This window comes from Perna viridis, chromosome 13 (genome assembly GCF_037379345.1).
Source record: "Perna viridis isolate PV_CMFRI_1.1 ecotype Kerala chromosome 13, ASM3737934v1, whole genome shotgun sequence".
NCBI lineage: Eukaryota > Metazoa > Mollusca > Bivalvia > Mytilida > Mytilidae > Perna > Perna viridis.
Window position 1 is genome coordinate 28,572,692 of NC_142457.1, and position 22,857 is coordinate 28,595,548.

Here is a 22,857-nt window from a genome sequence, read left to right on the forward strand (position 1 = left end):
AATGTATTGACTCCACATTGAATTAATACCACTACGGGAATAACAAGTGTTGTGGTAGGACTGCAGACAGCTGTGAGTATAGAACTTAAAAGTTTTGAAAGAGGTTTGGTGGTACATTTTGCAGATCCAGCTATGTAACTTTGTTTGTATGGGTTCTTATGGAGTTTAGGAATCCAGTACATACAAGGTAAATCACAATAATCGTCCTTAGTAGAGAGACCAAAAGAGGATAGCACAGATTTATGGTTTTCCGCAATCTCTTATTTGGAGAATGTGGTAGCAGTTTAGGTCTTATCACTGCTAATATTTTCTACGTCTACCTCTGATAATAAACATTGGATGTAAAACGTTTTGCAGACAAAACCAATGTTGTTTTTGGCTTTGTCTGCTGGTACAACATACGTGTTATGTATAGTAGACAATGTTATTGCTACATCGGCGTCTTTGAAAACTGAGGTAACATTTTTATGATGGAGGATGTTAGTTAAATTAATTGCATCTATACCTTTGTTGACAAACGGTAGTGGAAGAAATGATTGTTTTTCTTCATCTTGACTTTCACACAAACTTGTTTAAAAAGCCTTTGGAAACCAATATCTAAAATGATGGCAACAAGTCTGTATAATAATGAGGAAGGGTAAAAAACAGGAGTGTCAAGATTTTTTTTGTAAAGGGAGAGTAGTAGAATGAGAGGTATAGAATAGAGTTTGGTTCTAATGTGATGAAGTCCAAGGGGTTTTTGTATGAAAGGAAGGAGATCATCTTTGAAGGCATCATGTAACTTAGGTGACGTATAGTGAAAATGGCCATGACTCCTTCCCCGTCTTGGATTTTTGTCAAATAAATTCATCACATTTATGGTATTGTTATGTTGGCTTGAAAGGTTTCCTATACTTTTGATATTGTCATTAGACCATAAGCTATTTGAGTACCTAGTCTGTATATCCTCTCTTTCCCTACGATAGTTTTTACTTAGAAAGGGACTGTTCGTAATTTTTTTTCTAAAATATGAACAGTCATAGAGAGGATTGAATGATCTTGTTGATTAAAATGTTGATAAACTGTCGGGAATTTGGTGGTATTTATTCCCGAACCAATTCCACTTATTCATTCATTTAATCGCTCGGTTTGAAGGTGTGTTTAAAAAAAATTCTTAAAAAATCAGTGACAAGGTAGTTTTTATATACTGTAAAAGTATTAATTTTCGAGGTGTACTTATTTTCGCGGTGGACAGAAAAGCATGCGAAATTTATTTTCAATACTATAGAACGCTTATCACTTTTTTGAAACCGCGAAATTGATACCCACGAAAATGTTCAGTAGACAGAATCCGCGAAAATTAATACGTTTACAGTATAGATCATTGCTGTCATTCCATACACAATACAATTAACACTGGAAGTATCCGTAACTGGATAGTACTTGCTTATAACTTGTCAAAGTTCTAGATGTGATAAAAGAAAATATTCAACTGTTATGTATAGTTTTCCATGTTTTTTTTTAAACATTCTCCAAACATTGAAGACAATGATATTGTATTGCAACCTTGAATTTTTCGATTTCAGTGAATATGTCCCCTTACTACGGAACTACTTCAGTGGTATCCCAAAACAATAAAAGCATGCATGTAAATTACAAATAGCGCTATCGAATTTTGACAATGGCAGAATTGATCCGCGTTAAACAATTCCACATTAAAATATTACAATTTCTTTACTTCAGTTTTGTTTTCTAGTGTGTTTGAATTAAAATAATGAACTGTTTTAAATTGTTGGTTAGATTATTGGAGTATGTTTCGGTTTACGCCGCATATTAACCGCTTCGTGTTTTTTTTCAATCAGCGTGAACTGACTCAAACATCTAGCCAACAATTAAAAACAATCCTTTAATAACAAATATTATTTTGTTCATTTTTAACTTTTGTATACATTCAAACGAAAACACATACACAAACGATCAATACAATAAACAATTAACAAACCTACAGTGACATGAAAAGCTTAAAATATCATTTTTTTGAAGAATGGACTCCTTTTGTCACTTTAGAAATCCCTTAAATTACTTGATAGAGACTTTTGAAAAGTTCTTGACGAAAGAAACATACTGCAAGAAGCCATAAACATTAAAACAACAACTTGAAATTCGTAAAGTTATAAATTTAGTCCCAGGATACTACAGCTTTAAGTAATAAATTTATAACTTTGTTTCTTCAAAATGTAAAGACCGGAATAACTTTGTTGTATTTCTATTTTTAAATAAGGAGTTACTTATTCACTCAGAATAGAACAGTTTTTTAATGCCAGCTAATATACGTAAATGGTTCTTCGATATTAGATATTTCTACATACAACAACCATAAGAAACTTTTTATTTGATAAAAATTAACTAAAAAAATCAACATCAATACATGCTAAAGTAACGACAAACATCGGTGCAAAATGAACAAAGTAAAAACAAACAAAACCAAACCATACGAACAAAAAACCTGGCTTATAAAAAAAACACTCAATAAATTCAGGAAAACGACACTTAAATTAAGTAAGGAAAAATATAACACAGGATTGCTAAGTATCTTTTCATAAAGCAGTAAAGTTGTATTAAACTTTTAGATTAAGAACAGAATTGGTTTTAAACTGTTAAATAAAGCACAGCACTGGTATTTAACTTTTAAATAAAGCACAGCACTGGATATTAACTTTTCTGTTGTAAACTCCAAGTGGAAAACATGAGTATAATACATCATAACATTACTTTTACACACACTTATAGACATATACGCTTTCACATACGATCTAGTTACATAACATACTACATTGTAAATAAAGCTTCGACTAGTTTTTTTTTCCAAATTTAAGTCATATATCATTTTTCAGCAAGGCTAAACAATAGTTCATTTTATTGTTCCTATTTTTCTAAAAGTAATATCAACCTTGAGTCTCCCCTCGTGCTGACTGAAGTGGTAAAGATTCGTCTGTTTGAGGGTGTACTCTATTTGTATTACTAGAGTTTTTATATGCCCACTTATCATCGCCATTTGTTTTATCCTGTGATGTTTTCCTGGACGTTGCGCCTTGTGATTTTCTTCTAGTTTTCTGATGCCATATTTTTGCCGCATTCTCTACCTTAGTGAATTCACTAAATGTGCCATCCAAATTCAATTGTTTTGTATTTTCTGCAACAACTTCCCTGAGTTTCTTAAATCGTTTTTTCCCACGCGATGACGTAATCATTGAAGAGAGTGATCTCTCTAATAGAGACCTTTGTTTGTCTGTATAAACTTCATTTTCTTCTTCGGAATAGGACGTTTTTGTTAGTTTTTCTGCAGCTTTTTTGTGTTTTTTAATATTAGAATCTTTGTCCGATTCCATTAGGTCTGTGCTAGCTGTAATATGGACCAATGTAGAAAACCTGTGATAGAGCATACAAAGAAACTGAACCAATAGAAGTATTCCAAATACCACTGTAAACAACAAGGCAATTGGAACAATAGTTGCCGTTTTGCCTCCACAAGGAAATTTAATTGTGAGAGAATCTTTGAAGTTGTTTACCTGAGTCAAACCAAACATGATCGTTATAAGGATAGCATTTAACAGATAAACAAACATGCAGACTTTATTACGTAGTTCAACCAAATCTCCTTCGATTTCTTCTTCTTTCTTAGCATCTTTCTCGAGAGGTTTTAAATACTTCTTCAAAATTTTGTTCCAGAATTTTTTCTCGTTTCTACTTATAACGCCAGCTGTTTCATTAAAATAAATGTGATAGTCATCGTCATCATCATCTTCGTCCTGTGTTTTGTCGAAGTCATCGTCTTTATTCTCCTCATGTTCTACAACAAAATTTGGTAAGTAACAAAAGCTTAACATACATTTACACGTCCAATTGACACAATACATACTGACCTTATTTCCAATTCCTCATCGTCTCCTATCTCATTTTTCATCGAACATTTTCCATTCCTATAGCAAAACATATATTTTCAAAAGATTTTTTTTTAATTTCTGCATAAACAAAATAAATATGTTTGTTTGATTTTGTATACATCAACCGATTCTCATTTCCCTCAGTCATAGTCCTCTATAGTAAATCACCATTTCCATTTCCAAATTCTTCCGTAAACTTTTATACCACACAAGTAATACACATTAATATTTGGAATGAATAAATATTGAGAGTACTGAAAACTGAAACAAAAGTCAAACATATTATATTTATCTGATACGATTATTGCTAAAGGCAATATTAATTAAGTCGATTCAATTGTCATTTCAATAAAAAAAAAGACATGAAGACTAGGGCATTTAAAGCAACTAAGACTAATCAGTCCTTAGACGTATGCAAAAGCATTCCCTCTTGCTTGTTGGTCAATGACGTAATCAGCTTATCAATACTGAACAATTCGATGCAACCATGTTTCGGACCATGACAGCCCATAGTTCAAATTAAAAATGCATAAGGACAATCAAAACAGTATATTATAACAAATTTTACAATTTGGAAGTTAATTATAACAGGGCTGACAAAAACTATGAATGGACTTAGGTGCTTGAATTCATGTGTTTGTCGGGAGCGTTTAGGATTTCACCTTTCTCATATTACCTTCGATTTCAGAATTATTAGTCTCGACAGGTTGAGTTACGGGTTGTTTGCTTTGTGAGTTTTCACTGCTTCCATCTAATTTTGTCTTGCGGATTTCATTCATCATATACTCGTACAAAAAGTCTTCTTTAGTGTAATTATTTGTTGGACATAACATACAGCTGCAAATTTAAATCAACTGTAATTTATGAATATTCTAAGCAATCAGGTGAAAGGGGTGAATAATTATTTGAGGTTTGTCATTTTTATAAGTCCATGCAAAACCAGGAAGTGGGTGGCACATGACCAATTTTGTTTTAAAAAAAAGTCATCCATTTCGTACCACAAATGCATCCTTCACGAAGTTGAATGTTGATTTTTGACATGCTGCAACGCTTAAAAAGAACAATATTACATAGAAAGCATTGAAATTAATTGAAACAGAGAGATAAGCCTTTTATTTTGTTCAAAATTTGGTGGTTTTCTTGGGGAACTATAAAACCATTTTCTGGGTTATCCATTGTCGGTTAAAACAAATCTTTATACTATTTGACATGCATATGATACAAACATTACATTTAAACAAATAAATTAGTGGGATAAAATTTATCATGTGCCACCCTTATTATTAGACCTGACTTTTTCTACATGGACAGCCTGTCATTGCATGAATGAAGATGACTGCTTTTGTTTTTAAAAGTGTTGACAAGTGTACGACGGTTTCATACGGAAACGAACTTAAAACCCTTCATTGTATCCTTGTTTGATTGTAATATATACAGTGTTTCGTCAAATGAAGATTAATTCGGTAGTTTACTATCTCACCATCATGAACATTTATCTGCATTTAATCATAAACTTACTTTTACAAAATGCAAAAAAGATAATAATGAAAAAAAAAACCCTACTTTTGATGACAGTTCGTTGTTTGGAGTAACTGGAATGTGTTTTACGTATGAACATCTACTTTCAAATTTGTATCATTATTATTATTATATGTATTTTCGAATTCCAGTCTGTAAAGAATTAAAAATTGGTGTAGCCTGTAACCTATAGCTATCTTCTCCAATTCTCAGCCAGTTTATTTTTTAAACCACCGGCGAAAGTTAAATTGATGCCTGACATTTCTTCAGGATTCTACTCTTGCTTATTCTCGGTTGAAACTACTTTCACTCCCTATTATGATATCAAGATTTTACTGTCTCTAATGGAGAAATAATTCAAAGCATTTGATACTAAAAGCGAAACTTTACTTATTATCTTAATGGGCCTATAAGGCGTTGAACAAATTTACTTTCATTCAGATACAAATAAGGGTTTGTACATTTTAAATTTCTATCAACATATGAGGTGTATCAGATATCCTATGCTGCTATACATACTGAATCCATTTCCCAAGTGAACAGAAGTATCCTTTTTCCTCTAGTTCAGGTGTATGCTTGGAAGTTTTCTGTTTGGTATTGTCCTGTTGTTTGGATTCTCGAGTACCCCATGATACAACATGCAAGTTTCCAATAGTGTATAAAAACATCAACATTGACATGGATGGTATGGCAAGGAAATATAACAGTCCTGGCATGATACACAGTACTTCCTGTAAATATACCAGTCCTTGCATTAAGCATAGTTTTCCATTTAATATAAAATTCCTTTCATTATATATTTTTTTAAATTTAAGCACATATGACTTACAACATCTTAAAAGGTTGTTTTCGTATCGTAAAATCATAAGACATTGAGTCACCATGGATTCTGATGAAAGCGAACTAAGCCGTAAATAAAGGGAAATTAGGATTTCCATGTCGGAACAATTTGTGTCAGTCAAAACATGTACTTTGTTACATCAATTATTTTATACAACCACATAAACAGGAAATGATAATAACGATCGATCTAAATTTTGGAGAAAAAAAATCAAGGTCACGATTTTCTAATTGTAGAAATTAAATTTATTGATACCATTGGATGTACTAAGGCTGCTATAACAAATACTCCTGCTACAAAGATGATAAATATGGTCGTCATGGAACATAAGCCTTCATTGACAGCATCTCTCACCACTCCTATCATTACTACAGCCATCACTATCGCATAGATACACGACAGAACTGCAGCATACTGAAGCTGTAGAAAAAACATATACTATATTATAGATACACGACAGAACTGCAGCATGCTGAAACTAACTGTAGAATAAACTGCAGATTTGACGCGTTGGTATTTTAACCTACATTTAACCCATCATGCATTTTTTGTTGAATTTCATGTACCAAGTCAGATACATTGCAGTACCAGGTCCTCCGGTGAGGTAATATCTTTTTTGTCGGATTAGTTGTGGAATTGACGTAATCATGGATCGGATTAGTGTTCTGTACTTTTGTTGTTACCCTTATTTACTATGCATAACGTTTTACAAGAGATGAAATAAAAGTGGTTTACCTGGCGTTGGGATGACGCATATAGGCACATCAGCAAAAATAGTCCGACTGGTAAAATATTCAATAAAAGGGCTAACCATGGAGGAATACTATCAAACCCGACGATTATGGCGCCTAAAATCATCATAAAAATCGTTCCTGGTGTCAGCATCGTTGACGAAAATAGCAACATTTGATATGCAACATACATAAACGATATATTTTGGTTCTTCTTTGTAACGTTTTGCCAATCCATGATTAGATCAAGAATGTTAGCCATTGTAGAAGGAGACCAGCGTCTTCTCTGGTTGTAAAACTCGTAGAATCCCTCTGGGGCAAAGGTATATGCATCAGACTCGGCGCAGTATTCAACTTTCCAACCCTCTTTTAGCAGTAGAGTACAAAGCCAACGATCTTCACCTGCATGAAAAGGATAGTAAATGATTGATTCATAATCTATATATGTGTGACACTGAAGTTTTTGTCTATGTTGAACGCTAAGCGAAAATATCTTGAAGCATATTATATACTTAAGTATGTTCAGAATACATTTTAAGTACCCTCATAGAGAGTCCGAACATGAAAATCGTGAAGACTGTGGTGCTTATTAACAAAGAACGTAAAAACCTGACGTTTTCTAGTGAAAGAGCAACATTGTAGTGAGCACATTATGTATTACGTTAAGTTGTCAAATGCTGATATAATTCATATCGAGATAGTGGCACGACATATTATATAAAACAGACAATAAAAATAAATTTAAATACTGAAAAACTGCGGGAAAGCATTTCGCTCTTTAAAAGGAATAAAATCCATACCAAGTATCTCAATTTTCCGATGTACTAGTACCAATATTTTTTTCTTATCTTTGATTCGGCATGAGCAGTACTTAAGATTAAATAAATGTACTATATGAAGTTTTGTAAAGCATTGATACATCAAATCTACTATATTTTTCATTTCTACACGTAAATGAGCACAACAAAATTTCATTTTATCCTAAAAAGGTAAGGCTACCTTGGTCGTACTGTATATACTGAGTTGCCTCACTAGCTTTCTTTGTATACGTCTTGATGACGTCAGAGTGCAAGAGTGCAGAGCCACGGAACAAACTGAAACACCCTGGACTACACAACACACAACCAACTACGTGTTCGGTTGCTTTCTGAAGCCAGTGACTGATAGCATACTCAAATTGTTGATACCACACCATTGGTCCTAAATAAAACAGTACCCTTATTAGTTTTCATAGACATTAATATAAGTTTTGAATGGAGCATTCCTTCATATTAATGCAATGAGTCAAATTGTAACATGAATCAAGCATTTAGGTCTCTAAAACTATTTTACCAACAGGTTTACAGACATTTTGTCTACTAGGTAAATAGTTAAAAACTTTCACTAGAGCAAACAAAATAAATATTAATAAAAGAATTCTACAATAAAAAAACAAAAACACAACCAAAGCCATATTTCCTCATCGCGTATATTCATACCAGTCCCGATTGGATGAATTCTTCCACAAGCTGCTCCAACTTGTTTAGATTTTTTCATTCTCCTAGCCAAACTCAGGACAGCATCTGGTTTAAAATCTACATCTCCATCAAGAGCCAATAGAAATGTATTTTCTGCAGCTGCGTGGTATGCTGGTGTTCCTACGGAATATTGTAGACACAGTTTATGTTGTAGGATGTAGAACATATACATAACCTGAAATAATAAACCATGTCAGCTTTTATTTGATCTGTATTATTAAAACAAACAAAAACAAACACATAACGCAAACTGATTGTGAAACTTTCCATACTGAAAAACTGCGAGAAAGCATTTCGCTCTATAAAAGGAATAAAATCCATACTAAGTATATCAAATGAACTTCAGAGGACGTTTACCCTACCGGTGCACCTAGTCCATGCTCCCAGTTTTTAGTGGAGTCCGAGTTGCACATTTGCTTTTGTGGCTTTGTATGTATGATTTTAGTTGCTATTTGTTCTTTGTTGTGTATGTCTGTTTTACATGTCTGGTCTTTATCCATGGATTACATTCTTTTGATTACCGCTATAACTTGGTTCCCTTGATTACTCTTTCATTCTTTCCCACTGATGCATATTGGACTTGAACAAAAATGAACAACAAAGTTCAACATAAACGGTTTTCTTTTATCCCGACTTATTCCACTTCTAAACTAAGATACTCTTGAACGGTAATATGTGATTGGTGATTGTTTTCTTATGTTTTTTTATGTTTACTTGTTCATATACATCAAGCCTCCATGTCGTTTATTGGCGGTCATATCACGTTAAATTACAGGTTTGTGTAAATTCAAAGAAACAAATCATGAAAGAACTTGAGTACTGGTAACCTAACAAACTTCTAACATGACCAATAAGACTGAAAACCAGTCTCCATGATCTAATAAATTAGCCAATGTTTATGAAAGTATCTTGCTAACGAATAAATAACAAATCATTCGGGTAATATTATTTTGATCAGTTACCTGACTCCATCTTTTCTTATGTCGGATTTTATTTTTGTCTTTTAAATGGACAACAAGAATGTTTTCACCGGGTAGTACGTATTCTAATCGCCCTCCATATGGTGTTTTCACTGGTATAAAAGATAATGGTTCCAGATTTGGACCATGTATTTCTCTGAAACGTTAGTCAATACAGTGATTATTCAGAAGAAAGAAATGAAGATTTAATATACTTTCTTATTATATTTCAAAACAAATACTAAAACTGGTCAAAAGCATAAATAAAAAAGCACGTTTACAGATTTTCCAAGCAACGACCTTTTTATTACACATAAGGCAGGTTTGTGTGTTATTTATATTTCACATACGTAATAAAGTTTGGCTACATATCTATCTAATTAATTTCAGTTCCACATGTACACGTACGTGGCGTAAATACAGCAGTCAGAATAAATAATCAGTTTGACCATTTCATTTTGCTATTTTACACCATAAATGAAATAGTAATCAAGGGAACCAAGGTTATAGTAGAAATTAAAAGAATGTATCCACGGACAAAGACCAGACATGGAAAACGGGCACACAAAACCGAAATAATACGTACAATGTAACAAAAGTAAATGAGCAACTCCGGCTTAAAACTGTAAGATAGAATATGTCTTTTTCCGAGGAAATTTGTAAATATTTCAGGAAGGGACTACAATATATATAATTCGACTGAAGATTGAAGAAAACTTGAGTTATTTTAAAGAGTATTTGTCTTAGATGCCAGTGAATAATCCGGCGTTAAAAAATGTTCACTCTAACCAATTCAATGTGAATGTACGCCTATCAATCTTAAATGTACCGTACAAAATTATGTTAAAATGCTGTAATTTTTAATCGACAACATATTTGTCCAATGTAGTAGTCTTCATCATAAACTCGTGTATCGTTATTGTGTATCCATCTGTACTGTGAAAACCGATTTGTTCCCACGTATCATAGTTTTTCTTTCCTATTTCGTCTATCTCGGACGTGACATTGCATTGTAACTCAGTGGGTGTTTCTAAGAAAAGCAGAGGACGCTTACACTACCGGTGCACCTGGTCCATGCTCCTGTGTTTAGTGAAGTCCAGTTTGCTCATTTACTTTTATTTCTTTGTACGCGTTACTTGATAATTTCATTTCCTTTGTTGTGTATGTCTATTTTTTATGTCTAGTCCTTATCCTTGGAATATATTATTTTTGATTATGGCTCAAATCTATTTATTAGATTTCTTACTTTGCAGCATCATTGACAACGTAAGTAAATGTCTTGACGTATTCATTGACATCGGCAAAAGTCTCACCTTCCTTTAACGGGTCGAATGCGTCATCAAAGAAAACATGCGCTGCAAAAGTTACAAATTGTACACGTTATTTATGCTCTGCAGGTTTACTATTTTATTATTCTGAGAGTACACTTCTCGAAATATTTAAGTAGCACTACAGCTAAGGATCATGAAAAATGTGTTCATGGGTAAAAAGCCTACATATTTTTATTTTTGATATTTTTCTTGAAATGTCATAGTGAACAGAGATTAACATGTGGTTTTTCATATCGCCCATGCTCTTAGGAGATAAAAATTATATAGAATACACTGTAGATTTCAAAATGAAGGGAGATAACTCTGTGAATGGCACTCAAATACAATAGAATCTACTGGATTTTCAATGTGGATTATCTCCTAAGAGCAGGCAGATTTGAATGAATAATTACACATTTCATAGTATAGACCCATAAAACAACTTAATTACAAAAATAAAAAATATGTAGCCTTTTTTGGGGTGTATCACATTTTTCAGATTTTGCATGATTCTTACAAAGACAGCTACTTAATGACAGTACATGTTATATATGCTATCAAATGCCCCGTCAAACACCCGCTATTAATTAATTATCCTATGAAAAGCCAATCGAGATATGGTCAAAGTTGGACACTGGTAACAGATAAAACTTGACAATTACGTCATCATGTGTGTACTTTTTAACAAAGCTATATTTTTGTATTACATAATTAAATAATTATAGTATTATTTTCACTCTTCGTGGATTTCTAGTTCAAGGAACGATTATCATCAGTATCAGAAGGATAGTTGGTTGGTTTGTGCTTTTTGCGGCAGGGCTTGTTAATACTATGACAGAATATAATTTTTTAAAATTAGTATAAATGTTTAAAGAACGCAAATGTTTTGTTATCCTTGCTATAATCACATGTGTAATAATATTGTTCCCACCTTCCATTTTAAAGCTTTCAACATCTTCTGGACCATCTTTGAATTCTTTTGTTAACATATAATTCTGGAACTGCTTCCTGTCTAACCTACAGTTGATATTAAAACATATATTTTATGCAGATTTGAGTTAACCCAGAAAATATGACTTTATTTATTTTCAGATGGCAATTGTTTATTGGTTTAATACATCCTTGGTGCTTTCTAAGTAACTTACTGAGAAAAATCTAATATTCCTAGATATATTGGTTTTAATTTAATTTCATTCGTATTTTCGGGGAAAAAACATTTTAATTGCCATTTACAATTTTCAAATTAAAGACGGTGTGTATAAAACCCATCATGGAAATAGATATTACTATTCTCGTTACATATGTTTTTATAAACTTTGTATATCTGCATGTTGACGTGAAATTCTGGAACCACTAGTAATCGTGCTACGTGTAAATGGAAAAGTATAACCAAATAGATTTCACGGGTAAGTAATTTTATATCAAAAGATTGTAGGTTTTGACCATAAAGTTACAACATTTTATTAATAATTCAATAAACTGCTCCTTCGTCCATAACTTACCTAAATATTGATTTCATCAATTGTAACATCTCATTTTCAGTTTCATGCCACATGGTAGCACAGCAAACAAACAACATAGGAGGATCTTTGACTCTTGGTCTAGATTCGATATCAGTATGTTCGTCCTAAGATTAATGAACGTAGACAATTTAGAAGTTGTCAAATGGGGGTAAAAGATCTTTCATCTTCAATGCGTTTCGACTAGTAAATGTTATGAAATGCACAAGATACAGAATTTTATTTAAATCTAAGTATACATTCATTCATGATCGATTGAACTTTATTCTAGATTGAGGCTTTTACTATTTGAAATCTTCCTTACCTGGCCCTTAATGACATCATATTCTTTGTCATGACGTCTGCGGTTGAGAAGCATAGATAATTCTATTGTAATTCCACAGTAAAATGGAGCTAGAAAAATTCTGCAGAAAAAAGATAAAAACTCGTTATAATCTCACCAACATAATGCAGCAAATCAAACATAGATTATTACTATTTCCATTATCAGCTATCATCAACATTATTAAAAATTGTTTGCCATAGTTGATTAAAATATATAAGAACATGTATATTATTTTCAACAGCATGCTATATTTGGATTTTAAAATTAAAATTAAGAACTTGCCTGGCTGTTTCTCCATGCTTGTACCCATGAGTTTGCCAGACATGTCTCACAATAAGCCAATATGATAAATACAGAACAGCAAAAGAAACAGGTAGCAGAATAAAATTATCTGATAAATGTTTAGCCCCTAACCAGCAATATATATCAGAAAGGAACAGGTCCACAGTTTCTAGCTTAAAGTTGTCCGGATATTGAAGCATTCCAATTAATGAAAACGTTGTAACTACTGGTATGATGAAAGTTGGAAGACTAAATCCTAATTTCTGACAGTTGATAACACAGACTGTTTTTGATGCTTTGTAATACATGTAGTCACAGATTATTTTAACCAGTGCAACTAGATATGGCACGTAGTCCCAGCAGGTTGGGTCATTTCCTAATTGGCGGCCACCAAACGTTGCACGCAAGGTTGCAATTCCTTTGCCAAATAAAGCATCAACTCCTTCGCTCGTATCTGTAGCTTTACCTGCATAAATGCATGTTACAAGGATAAAAGTCAAAATAATTTTCCATAAATTTACAAGACACTCTATTTTTGTCTTTCCTTTCTGGAGACTTTGCTTCGTTTTACGAAAAAATCCTTTTCCGTGCATCGTTACAAAGTTTTCCCAGTGTCTTACAGAAATACACAAACATGAAACAATAAATGATAAAATTAACCATAGGTTTGCAGAATAAAAAGATAACAACGCTATGCCAACAAGTTGCAGAACAACACCGATTATAGGTATAAATAGTGATACAGTTGAACTCCAGGTAGAAGATTCAGTAGAGTTTTCCTCCTCGTTAAAAAGTTGATCAAGTACATCTACTAGGGGAGGTAATACAGCTGTTCCTAAATAAACCACTGATGCAGTTACTGGATCAAAAGAAGGCAACACGACAAATGTGAACAATGACACACCAATACAATTCACTGATTCTACAAACATGACCTACAAAATATGCAGAATTGAACTTTATAACAACTGCAGTGATTTTCGATTTATTCAATATTCTAAATTATTATTATTTTTTATATATATTTTGAAAATCATGATGCACAATTGAGAAAATATCGAGAGGGAAAAAAGAAAGAAAATATTTTAACATGTAATCACTTATGCAGGGAACACTTTCATAATTTTTTTTTCGACCAACTTGTTAAATGTTTGTGTTCTCCGTGAACTCTCTATTTAAATATCATTGATGAATAATAATTTCTGTACTTTCGATCATGTGTACTGTTACATTTAACAAGTTTAAATTTAGTTGATTATTCAACGCACTACTGTAAAAGTACTATTGTTCGTGGGGTACAAATTTTCGTGATTTTCGTGGGTGACAACGAAATGTGGTTTCCAAAGACAAGGAGATTCCAATTGATGTGTATACTGAAACCTCAAAACCACGAATTCAACGGTCACAACCCTACCCCTTTTAAAACTTATATCAAACTTACGATAATGAAATCTGTACAGTCAAGATGTTTATTTTGCTTAAAGATGATTCGGAATAGTGTACGTAGAAATGTGACAACGTACGGTGTTATTATGACGGTGAACATTGCCCAAATCCAGTTGAAATCGATTGTTCTGGAAATGGCTCTCTCTGCGCAATGTGCTGAAGCATTATGGCACGTTGAACAATTGAAAGTAATTATTCCTCCAAAAGTTGTAATATCAGTGTTAATGCGAATTGTTGGTGGATGTTGTTGCCATAACAATATGTGCAGAGCAATTCGTGCAATATAGCCACTGGTAAAGACTATTAGGAACAGAAAAATGGCGAATGATGCTTTCAGAACTTTCTCAGCTGTAATATTAGACTCCTTTAGTTGCATCTGTTTAGATTCAGATGCATTGTCAGATCTGAATAAAAATGGAACAAAGTGAATTCATTTTATGTTAATTTTATAGATACTAAATTAGTTTTATACTGTGAAAGTACTATTGTTATTGTGGTACCAATTTTCGTGGTTTTCGTACATAGACCAAACCATAAATTTTGATTCCCAAATGAAAAGGAGAATCCCATTGAATGTGTATATTGAAAACCTCAAAACCACGAATTCTAGAATTCACGAACTTGTGTTTCTTCCCATCTTTGACATATTTGAAATGAAAATAAATATGTGATGATTTGAATGAATTTTGAATGATTTGTCGGCGATAAAACGATTATGAAATTTGAAACTTGAAAATTGGTGATTTTTGCATGCCAGAGTATTGACTCTTACACGTTCTGTTCAATTTTACGTGTGATTCCCTAACTTGTCACAAATGAAACAGCATCATACTTTATTTATGACGTAAAAGTTTACCTCTTATCGTCTGCTCCTCTTGTAATATTAAGTTGATTTGGATTAAATAATCGACTGTCATTCTTTTGAGAGCTAGATGCCATTGTGAAAATATATCATTCGCTATCCTAAAAAAATTAAATACGGAGATTTTTTTTCTCAAAATGTCATACATCAGCTAAACTTATTTAAATAAAATTCTATAAGGTAATCGTCCATAACTTCTGGTGACGTCATAGACGGACAAGCCATCAAATTTTCGCCATGGCCGATGCCGAATATAAAACGGCCTAATATTACAAAGGAATTTAAGCATAGAGAAAATGTTTCATAACTCATGAAAGTGGAATATTGCCGAGACTCGGTTGTTTTTATGTTGAAATTAAATGACTTGAGTTGATATTTTTCTATATTCAACTTTGACTCATAATGAAACCTGTAAGTTTTTCCCTTTTCTATTGGGTTCCCACTTTTAATTCTAATTTTGAATTTTATTAAGTTCAATTTGTAAACATTAATATTTACCATTAAGACCAATAGTGACTCTTAAAATTTACTGCGAGTTGTTGAAGGCTGTTGACGGTGCCCACTAACTTTGTTGTTATGGTGGTTATCGTATGAATATTTACCGCCCCATTTTGTATAATACATCTTTCTTCAAATGAATGTCAAATAATAATAGTGTTGGTGACGTCAGTGAAGTCCTTTATATGTAAAATGCAAAGACCAGAACTATGAATAGTTTAAAATATTCTGACGGAAGTGACGAAATTTGTCGACAAGGAAGCAAGTGCGGAATCACTGTTTTGTCTTATGTCGATTAATACCATATTATATTTATTTAATGATAAATTGGAAATTTTTTAATAATTATTGGTTGTGTAGAAATATATTAAGCTTTCCGAGAAGTTTCATACATTCTCCTCGGCCCATGAGACTTGGCAGTGCACCTTAAACAAAGAACTGATAAGTTCCGTCCATCACAGGCATAGCCAATAATCACATTGCTTTTTGAAGATAATGTAAACGTAGAGAAAGGTCTGAAAAATTCCCATTGTGAATTCTTCGTGCAGGCTGTGTTGCCATAGATGTCACAGCGGTACGAGTTCGATCGTGTCCAGCGGAGGGAACGACAAAAAATTTGGCAGTTCTAACATCGTTGGGAACCTACATAGGCAGGAGTAAGTAAGAGCGCCAACGTTATTTTTATAATGAATTAAATTTCTCAACAACGGCACGTAAAAGGCTAATATTGTGATCCCTATTATCTTTCTCAGTGGCAAATATTATTTTTATTCACACTTTTTATCGTAAGTTCAATTTTCACTTATCAATTTGTTACCTTTTATAATACCGCTTTACTTTGACATTAGGTAAATATGTGTTAAGATTAATTGCGGTGATCAAAGGCATTCATTACTTAGATGAATCACAAGGTCTTATTATTTTTACATAATATGCGTTTTTTATGTAAGATAAATACAGACACACTATTAAGTATGGCAGTCATAAAATACTGCATACGAAGAGTTATTAAAGACTTCCTTGTTTTATCGAAGTATGTGTCAAACTAGACTTCGGGAGATCTATATACCGCTTCAGTCGTTAAGGTTTTATGCACATGTATCAAGATATTCTGTCCGCATGGGACTGGGGCCTATATTTACGGTCTTAATGACATATAAAGGCATAACCTTTAAGTAACAACTTAAGTACCAGTCCAATTAAAATTCCGGCAAATGCTCTCGACACTGACTAGTCAGACACTGCCTATGGTAGAGGTGATTTATAGTGTATAAAACATAACTGAACAAAGATGCTTTTTCGGTCTACATTTGCTTCTTTTTAGCGTCACGATAGTCCTTTCTATATTTAAGATCTGTATTTTTAACAAAGTCATACATTTATCACCAAATTAATGCAACCAAATCAAAAAAAATATACATAATCTATATATTTTACATGATCTCAAACTGAAAAAAAATGACTGAAAAAAAAAACACTTCCATACACCTATCAATTCGACTCATGTAAAATACTTTCGATTTATTATTTTGGTCGTCATAAGTAAATATAAGGATAGTTTAGACAGCCTATTTCACACATTACAAATATTTACGTAGTAATTGTCCACTGTTTATCATTAGCAAAATATATTTTGAGGAGCTTTTAGTTACTGAGTTTTAATTATTATAAGTTACAGGAAGAACGCCAATTATTGGTAAATTTTCCTAATGCCTTGGGAAAGAGGTGAAACTACTCGAAATGTGATACATTCAATGCATTTTGATTTACTCTGAAACAAATTTATCTTTAAACTATGAATATAAATGCTAATCAGTGTCGAGAGCATCTGCATGACGTCTACGCGAGTTTTGCTGCCTTTTCACAAATATGCAATTGCTTTTGTACATGTAAAAAAACTCTGACTGGTCAAAGCTATGGTATAACGATGGTAGCTCTGATAGAAAAAATATATAATATAAAACAAACCGGTATTTTCTTCCAAAACTACATGATAAATACAGCAGGAGATGTGATTTATTTACATTCCCATCTTGCTGATACAATGCGAGTTCTTTATTATCTGAAAAGATTTGACTTGGGATTACCTACAAAGACCTTTGGTAAGAAATAATCGTGAAGAAATGAATTTATCCGTAACTTAAATGTGTTGTCTATGGTTTTAACGTAAACAGATATACCAATGAAAGTATATTTAAACATCTCTTTCAGGAATCACATAATTATTGTATTTATATTGCCTATTCTAATAAACATGAACACTGGTGCGAACAATATCATAGATTGAAGATCTGCGCTGATATTTGAGTTTTAAAATTGATGTAATGCAACGATGCAAAAGAAAATAATGTGTCTTTTTAGGGAAGGACTCTAAATAAATGCTACAACAGGATAAGCATAATAACGTGGCTTAAGGAAGTTTATACTTTTAAAAGGTAAAAGTTTAATACCCAAAGAGAACCAACCAACCAAAAGGCTTAACACAAATCCAATGGAACTTATGGGGCAATTTTTATGGAAACTAGCCAGTATAGAAACAGCATTAGTCTAGCTGAAAAAAAAAGATTTAACACACAACTGCGTAAACAATTCAATTAAGACTTTGGTAGTACAAACGATTGTAAAATTATACGTACTACAAAGGCGATATGAATAAATTACATTGTACTTGTCAAATATTAGAGTTGCTACAGTTCCCTCTTTCATGAGTTTAATATGACACTCCCACAATAATTAGCAGATTTCCTATCAGCAGCATTCATGGAATCATTTTTTTTTTTAAATCTAGCCAAATATTTCAAGCGCAACATGTCTCATCATATATAACTAATTGAAGACTAGCTTAATAAATTCCCTTTTTCTTGGTGCTCAATCAATGTCTAGTTCCGATCCTGAATTCGCGAGATGTGTGTTTTACTAAAATAACCCAGGGGCAGATCCGGACACCTTGAAAAGGGGGGGGGTTGTCAGCCAGCGTACCTCTGAAAAAGGGGGTGCTTGGACATTTTTTGCCATTTTTGTCAATTTTACACGTGGAAATGACAAATTTTTCAATAGCAAGGAGGGGTGCCTACCCCCTGGATCCGCCACTATAACTTTAAAAATAGGTTTAGCATAACAATTTAATATAGAAAAAGTTCTAGTATGGTCATGTCATGCTTAAAGAAAGGAAGATACATTTTGTAATACGTAGATTGTTTAAAATATCTTCATATTGTTAAACATTGTGATACATCTACAAGTTCAAAGGACCGATACGAAATACAGTGTTGGATTGGAATATTCGTTTTTCTCCAACATTTAATAATTTGACTGAAACAACATTCGTTGAATTATATCTTCTCTCAACTGTACAAATTACTCAGCAGAAACACGTTCTATACTATTCCCAAAATGTAATAAATAAAAAGTTAAGTTCCTGTGGGGTGAAAATTCTTCTGTATATAGACCAATAAAACAGGTAATAAAGACATACATGCCGGGTTAATCTACAGGGTATATCTAATAATGTTCAATAGAAGTTGACAGAGTTTCAAACTGAAAAAAGATTTAATACAGGTACCATTAGTACGTCGTAGGTATCTAGTATCTGTAATAGATTGTACATTGATAGACACAGTTTGTATTCAATCTGAACTACTCGCTCATTTCCGTTACACTTAAAAATAACCTCGGATGCCATGGGCGGAACCAGGATTTTAGATTAGGCTCGGGTTCATAGTAAAAATTTGGCCGAGCGGAGCGAGGCAATAAAATTTTTAAGGTTAAATTTTGGAAATATTCTTCTAGAGTGGGTGCATTGTAGATATCTTTTATGGTAATATTAGCGATATATCAAGTTTCAACCTAAAACAGCGTAAATATACCCCTGACAACCCATGCATTGCAAATTTTAGGGGGCACGCCGCCACGCCCCTGGATGCTGAAAGGAGAATTTCTTCTTAAAAGATTTGCCGGAATTGTAGTCATCCGCGAATCAAAGTAGTTCTATTCACTATGTGGCGCTAAAAAGTTTAGTTGGATAGCACTAGAAATAAAGACCAAAAACTCTTCCAAGAATTTTGGCGCCAAGCGAGGAGCTAAGAAAAAAGTAGTGGTAAAAAAATTCAACCAGTTTAACTATAATTCGAGAATCAGATCGGTCAAATTTCGGACAGATCCAACCGCCTTTAGTGCCTCCCTAGTTTTTCTTTTGTGTAACAAGAAAGGCTGAGGTGTTCCGATTGATTTCGTAGTATTATGATTATCTGTTTGTTTACTGACAATAATGTCATGTAACCTTACACACTTCGATGTCGGTAGCAGATTTCCGGGAGGGTTCCGGGGATTAAAATTAAATTGCAGGATAATGGGAAAAGGAGATTTAGGTTTTTTTCCTCCGAGCATTTTTTCTCGCTTTGACGAAAGCTGATTTATTTTGTTTTCGACACAAGATTAAAATGCTAAGAGCACATTGTAAAACACATTTTTTTACATAGCTGGCGATTTGGAAAATTATACTTTTTAAAAAGAAAATCCACATACCCCCCCCCCCCCACCCTCAGAAGATTATATGGCATCAACCTCTGCTGGTGTTTAGACGAGGTTTCAGGGAGGAGCAGTGCAAACAGGGCGTGGAGAAAGGATACAAGAAAGCATCCGGGCATGCAGCGAATCCCGTGATATCAAGGACTAGGAGAGGGTGCATTCACAAATAGATAAGGACGTTCGATAGCAGATTGAAAGACAGTTTCGAGTCGGAACAACATGGGGGTAAATGCACAGATCACCCGGGTAAACCCGTTCTTTTCAAAGCGGTACCTGTCGGAACGGCTGATAAACAAGATCTTCAAAATGAACATATTGAACAGAGAAAAATAATCATAAGGTGAAATACTCCGTTAAAATAGTATTCAGTTAATTTTTCGGTAAATTTTGAAAATTGTCAGTTTAAAGGAAAGAAATTTCTTTACTATTTCCTACTGAATGTTTCTATTGTTTTTATTGAATATTGCCAAATCGTTACACAAAAATATTACTTTTATTTGTATGTACATAGTAAAAACAATGTTAACTAAAAGCAACATTATTAATTTAAATTTGAAATCACTTAGAGAAAAATAACTATTGAAGCATGCATGCCGTGAAAGTGTGGTCTTTAACACGGTTGGTGAGATATTCTAAGACGGTTAATAGCACAAAACTAGTGTCGTTAATGCGGTTGATATGTTTTATTTTACGGCGTGAAAACAATGAAATGTAAATTAAATGGTTATGCTTCAAAACTCGCGAGACATATGAACCTTGTACACGCAATGCTATCTAGTACGTTGTCTCTAATTAATGCAAGTTAAGAAAAAGTCGAAAGAAGCATTAATTCCTTTAAACTGTAAAACCACTACTGATATTCCAAAGCTTTTTTAAAAATAATTATTTAACCTGTCATAACATTTTACCTCGTAGATATAGCTCTTATATGGTATAAACTTCCCACTTACATCATATGCCGTTCCCCATCCCTCATTGTCCCCATTCCCATCCCCATAAAGTCCCTATTGCATGTGTCTTATCAAATATTTATATTATCTCATTAAATTTTACGTATTTTAAATTTCTTCAACATTTTAGCTGTTATTTTTAATTAAATTTGATAGTTTGTTTTCATATCTATAAATATTCTAAAACTAATTCACCAAACCTCCCATTCAAAATCCCCATCCCCCATACATCATACCCATTCCACATATGATATCCATATCCCCCATATACCATAGAATGAGAAGCTTTCCCTATAGAAGTACTGTACATTGTAGAAAGCTGATTATCATGGTCGGGAGTTGTACCAATGTTAACTTAATTCTGTTATATATACATCTACTACTTAGGTTTGGACTGAAACCAACAAATTTCCTAAGTGTAGTCAAGGGAACCAAGATTCTAGAGGAAATCAACAGAATGTAATCCAAGGACAAAGACCAGACATGAAAAACAGATAAACACAACAAAGAACATAATGTAACTAAAATAATACATACAAAGTAACAAAAGTAAATGAGCAACACGGACTCCACTAAAAACTGGGAGCATTGACGAGGTGCACCGGTAGGGTATACATCCAATGTCTAGTATAAATCAAATATATAAAAACAAGAATAAGATTTCCGCACAATCATGAACAAAGTGACGTTTTCTAAATGTTCTACTCTTGTATCAGGTGCATATCTACATTTTTAAGCATTGGTTTATAAAATTTAACTTGACCATTTACATATATGACCTAATCAGAAATGTTATTCAAATATATTGATAATAGTGTGTTCTAAAAATAATAACTGTATCGTTCTCTAACTAGGTTTCGATTATTCAAGCTTCCTAAACTGATTCATACTAAACTCAAATGTCGACCAGTTTGATCACTTTAATTGAATATTCGCTGAAAATTTCAAAGATTCGATGATCTTTCTACGAAACTCAGCCCTAGTGATTACAATACACACAGTAAATGCATTTTTGATAGACGGTAATGATGTTAATAGACAGCTAAGCGAAACTTCGTTTCGTTTGTTAGCTATAATAGTACCATTCCTAATCCCAACAAGTTTAATAATGATATTCTAATGCTCAATGAACATTTATCTAACTATTCAGATGTTCCTGTCCTTACCTTCCTCCTGACTCACCAGTAACTTGAATGAAACTCAAAAATAGAAACAGCACCACTTTTGTTACAAATGTACTCCGAAGCCAGACATCTTCTTTTGCATGCAACTACATGTACAGTCAAAACTACCGTAGCAGGAACATGAGCAACAAATTCATATAGGTAACAGTAACAGTCTATCTTTGATTGTGTCAAAATGTGGTATATACTTCTATATGGTTAACAATAAATCTTCTGTTAGACGGCCAAATCTCTTATCTACTTTTTTTAATATAAAACAAACAGTTTTATGACTGGACTACTTAGAAATCGAACGAAAGTTTAATTTTATATGGTACACCTTTCCTGGTTCAAAGGTCACCGTTTCCTTGGTCTTTTTAGAGTTTTATCTTTGTTTAATAGCAACCGAATCACAACCTGCCTTACATTGTAATATATTTAATGCAATGTTTCAAATGACATTTCAAACCTATCTTTCGGTATAT

General features: G+C 33.0%; 1 protein-coding gene across 3 annotated transcripts; it reads right to left on the reverse strand.

Moving 5' to 3' along the window:
• Positions 1-2,352: 2,352 nt before the first annotated feature.
• LOC148600224 (chitin synthase chs-2-like) lies at positions 2,353-22,656 on the reverse strand. Of its 3 annotated transcripts, XM_088557818.1 has the most exons (17): positions 22,376-22,656; positions 17,701-17,794; positions 15,229-15,335; positions 14,368-14,776; positions 12,927-13,861; positions 12,624-12,723; positions 12,302-12,426; positions 11,731-11,816; positions 10,736-10,844; positions 9,493-9,646; positions 8,492-8,705; positions 8,013-8,213; positions 7,018-7,415; positions 6,538-6,702; positions 5,961-6,172; positions 4,600-4,760; positions 2,353-3,829 (listed from the first exon to the last, which is right to left on the reverse strand). In XM_088557818.1, exons 3-17 carry the CDS (start codon positions 15,309-15,311, stop codon positions 2,925-2,927), a joined length of 4,257 nt encoding a protein of 1,418 aa, XP_088413944.1. In that variant the 5' UTR covers positions 15,312-15,335; positions 17,701-17,794; positions 22,376-22,656; the 3' UTR covers positions 2,353-2,924. The 3 variants fall into 3 exon arrangements, with proteins under 3 accessions (XP_088413944.1, XP_088413945.1, XP_088413943.1); XM_088557819.1 differs by lacking the exon at positions 17,701-17,794 and having other exon boundaries at positions 22,392-22,656; XM_088557817.1 differs by lacking the exon at positions 17,701-17,794.
• Between the last annotated feature and the right edge of the window lie 201 nt (positions 22,657-22,857).